At 40.5% G+C, this 1,970-nt stretch overlaps 1 protein-coding gene across 1 annotated transcript in view; it reads left to right on the top strand.

Moving 5' to 3' along the window:
* LOC107571717 (E3 ubiquitin-protein ligase HECW2-like) overlaps window positions 1-1,644 on the top strand; it is a 21,405-nt gene extending 19,761 nt beyond the window's left edge. Inside the window, exons 24-25 of the mRNA XM_016258053.1 lie at window positions 119-231; window positions 353-1,644. Coding sequence (XP_016113539.1) covers window positions 119-231; window positions 353-464 — 225 coding nt within the window. The 3' untranslated portion in view covers window positions 465-1,644. The remainder of the gene's footprint in view (window positions 1-118; window positions 232-352) is intronic.
* Window positions 1,645-1,970: the final 326 nt, after the last annotated feature.

Genomic DNA, 1,970 nt, shown 5'->3' with positions numbered 1-1,970 from the left:
TGTCCTCTCAAAATAAAAGGCACAAAAAGCCCATAAATATAACTTAAATAAATGCAGCCTTGAGAGCATCTCACTGACTGAAATTAGCCAAGTCAACATGTACTTTGCTTTTTTCCAGTTTGTTACAGGTACTTCCAGCATTCCCTATGAGGGTTTTGCCTCTCTGCGGGGCAGCAATGGTCCACGTCGATTCTGTGTGGAGAAATGGGGCAAAGTGTCCTCCCTCCCACGGTATTTCTGAGCTTTTTTTATGTGTAGTGTCTCACACAAGGATATTACAGTAACTTTTATGTGTTAACCCATACTGATTATCAATCAGCTAATACCACATTGTCTTTATATGTTGGTGTAGGGCTCACACCTGCTTTAACCGTCTGGATCTCCCTCCCTACCCCTCCTTCTCCATGCTCTATGAGAAGATGCTCACTGCTGTGGAGGAGACCAGCACCTTTGGTCTGGAGTGAGCTCCCATCACAGCAAAAGTGCTACTGATTTTTTTTTCTTTCCCAGTTCTCCACAACCTGGCTTACCATGCAGGCTTCATTCTCATCCCTCACTCTTCCCCATGACCTTGGTAACCAGACACTTAATTGTTTTGTCAAAGTCTACAGAACTGGAATATATGTCATCAAATGATTCACTGGGCATGTGCCAACTCCTGCTCTATACTGTATGGAATCAAAATCCTGTGATAACTACATTCAATTCCTCACACAAATACAGACTTACACATTCACAGAAATCAGAGCAGGAGTCTTGATCATCTGGTTTTGGTTTTTCTGTCTGGACCAGCACATTTGATCTACGCTGTAGGGTTTTGCCTTTTGTTCTTGAATGAGCTGCGTTTTTAAGTCCAAAGATGTTTCATTACAGTAATGTAGTCACTCTATTTCATATCTGTAGGGTTTGAAGGAACAAACCTGTGATAGTTTTTGCTGCAGGGCTTTGTCATGGCGATATGATGTCAGTTAAGACCAACTTTTTTGGTTTCAGAGGTTTCACTTCAGCGGTCTTGGTTTTGAGGGGTCTGACCTAAATGATATTGATCTGGGCTGCAGCTCTGAAAACACAAATTTTTTCCCATCTTTTAAGAGAATGAAAACACACAAAACAGCATGCACACTCTTTTATAGAGATTCTTGCACCAAATGTAGTGGTTGTAGAATAGCAACCTGAACGTCCTAGGTTCAAACCGTGAGCTAGAAATTTCCTCTATCACCTCTTGTGCCCTTGAGCAAGACATTTATCAGCAGACTGTTCCAGGGGACTGTAAATGTAGTAATTCACTTTGGTTGGTCGACACTGATTAACTAACAAACACCAACACTTAGTACTTTGTTACATGCACACATTTTTAAATCCACTTCAACCTTTTATGCAACCCACAAATGTTACTAAAAACTATGAATGTATAAACACTGATCACCATGTGCAACAGATTTTTGTGTATCAGGAAAGGTAGATTTGTTCTTAGAGTCCATCATAAGGAGACCTATTGCTCTAAACTGTGGAGACAGACACAAACGGTGGCCTTGAAATTGTCTTTATTAAAATGTATAGTTGGGTATAGTTAATAACATGGTGATGTGTGCAGTCCACTTGAGTAACTTAAAACCAGGGCTGCAGTGGTTAAAACCAGTAAAACGTGAACAAGCTTCTTCTGGAAAATGAAAGGGGGAAAAAAACTAAGAAAAAGATGAGAAGAACTGTTTAACATGTGTAGGAAGCAGCAAGCCAAACTGAAACACCCTTGCACAAGAAGTATGAAGTGTTTTGGAAATATGGCATAATAATGGAACAATCTCTGAGCAGGAATTTCCATTTAATGGACCACAGATAGAAGCTCAACACTAAAATAAAGGATGAAAAGGTCCTCATTTTTGGGTGACAAGTTGCACCCCTCGTTTACAGACATGTAGTTTTTTTCTGTGGTCCCTTTCCCAAGCCCTCTCTCACACACACACACACAC

This window comes from Sinocyclocheilus grahami, unplaced genomic scaffold (assembly GCF_001515645.1).
Source record: "Sinocyclocheilus grahami isolate Dianchi unplaced genomic scaffold, SAMN03320097.WGS_v1.1 scaffold1641.1, whole genome shotgun sequence".
NCBI lineage: Eukaryota > Metazoa > Chordata > Actinopteri > Cypriniformes > Cyprinidae > Sinocyclocheilus > Sinocyclocheilus grahami.
Note: the sequence above shows the minus strand (reverse complement) of the source record. Positions and strands in the feature narration are given on the sequence as shown.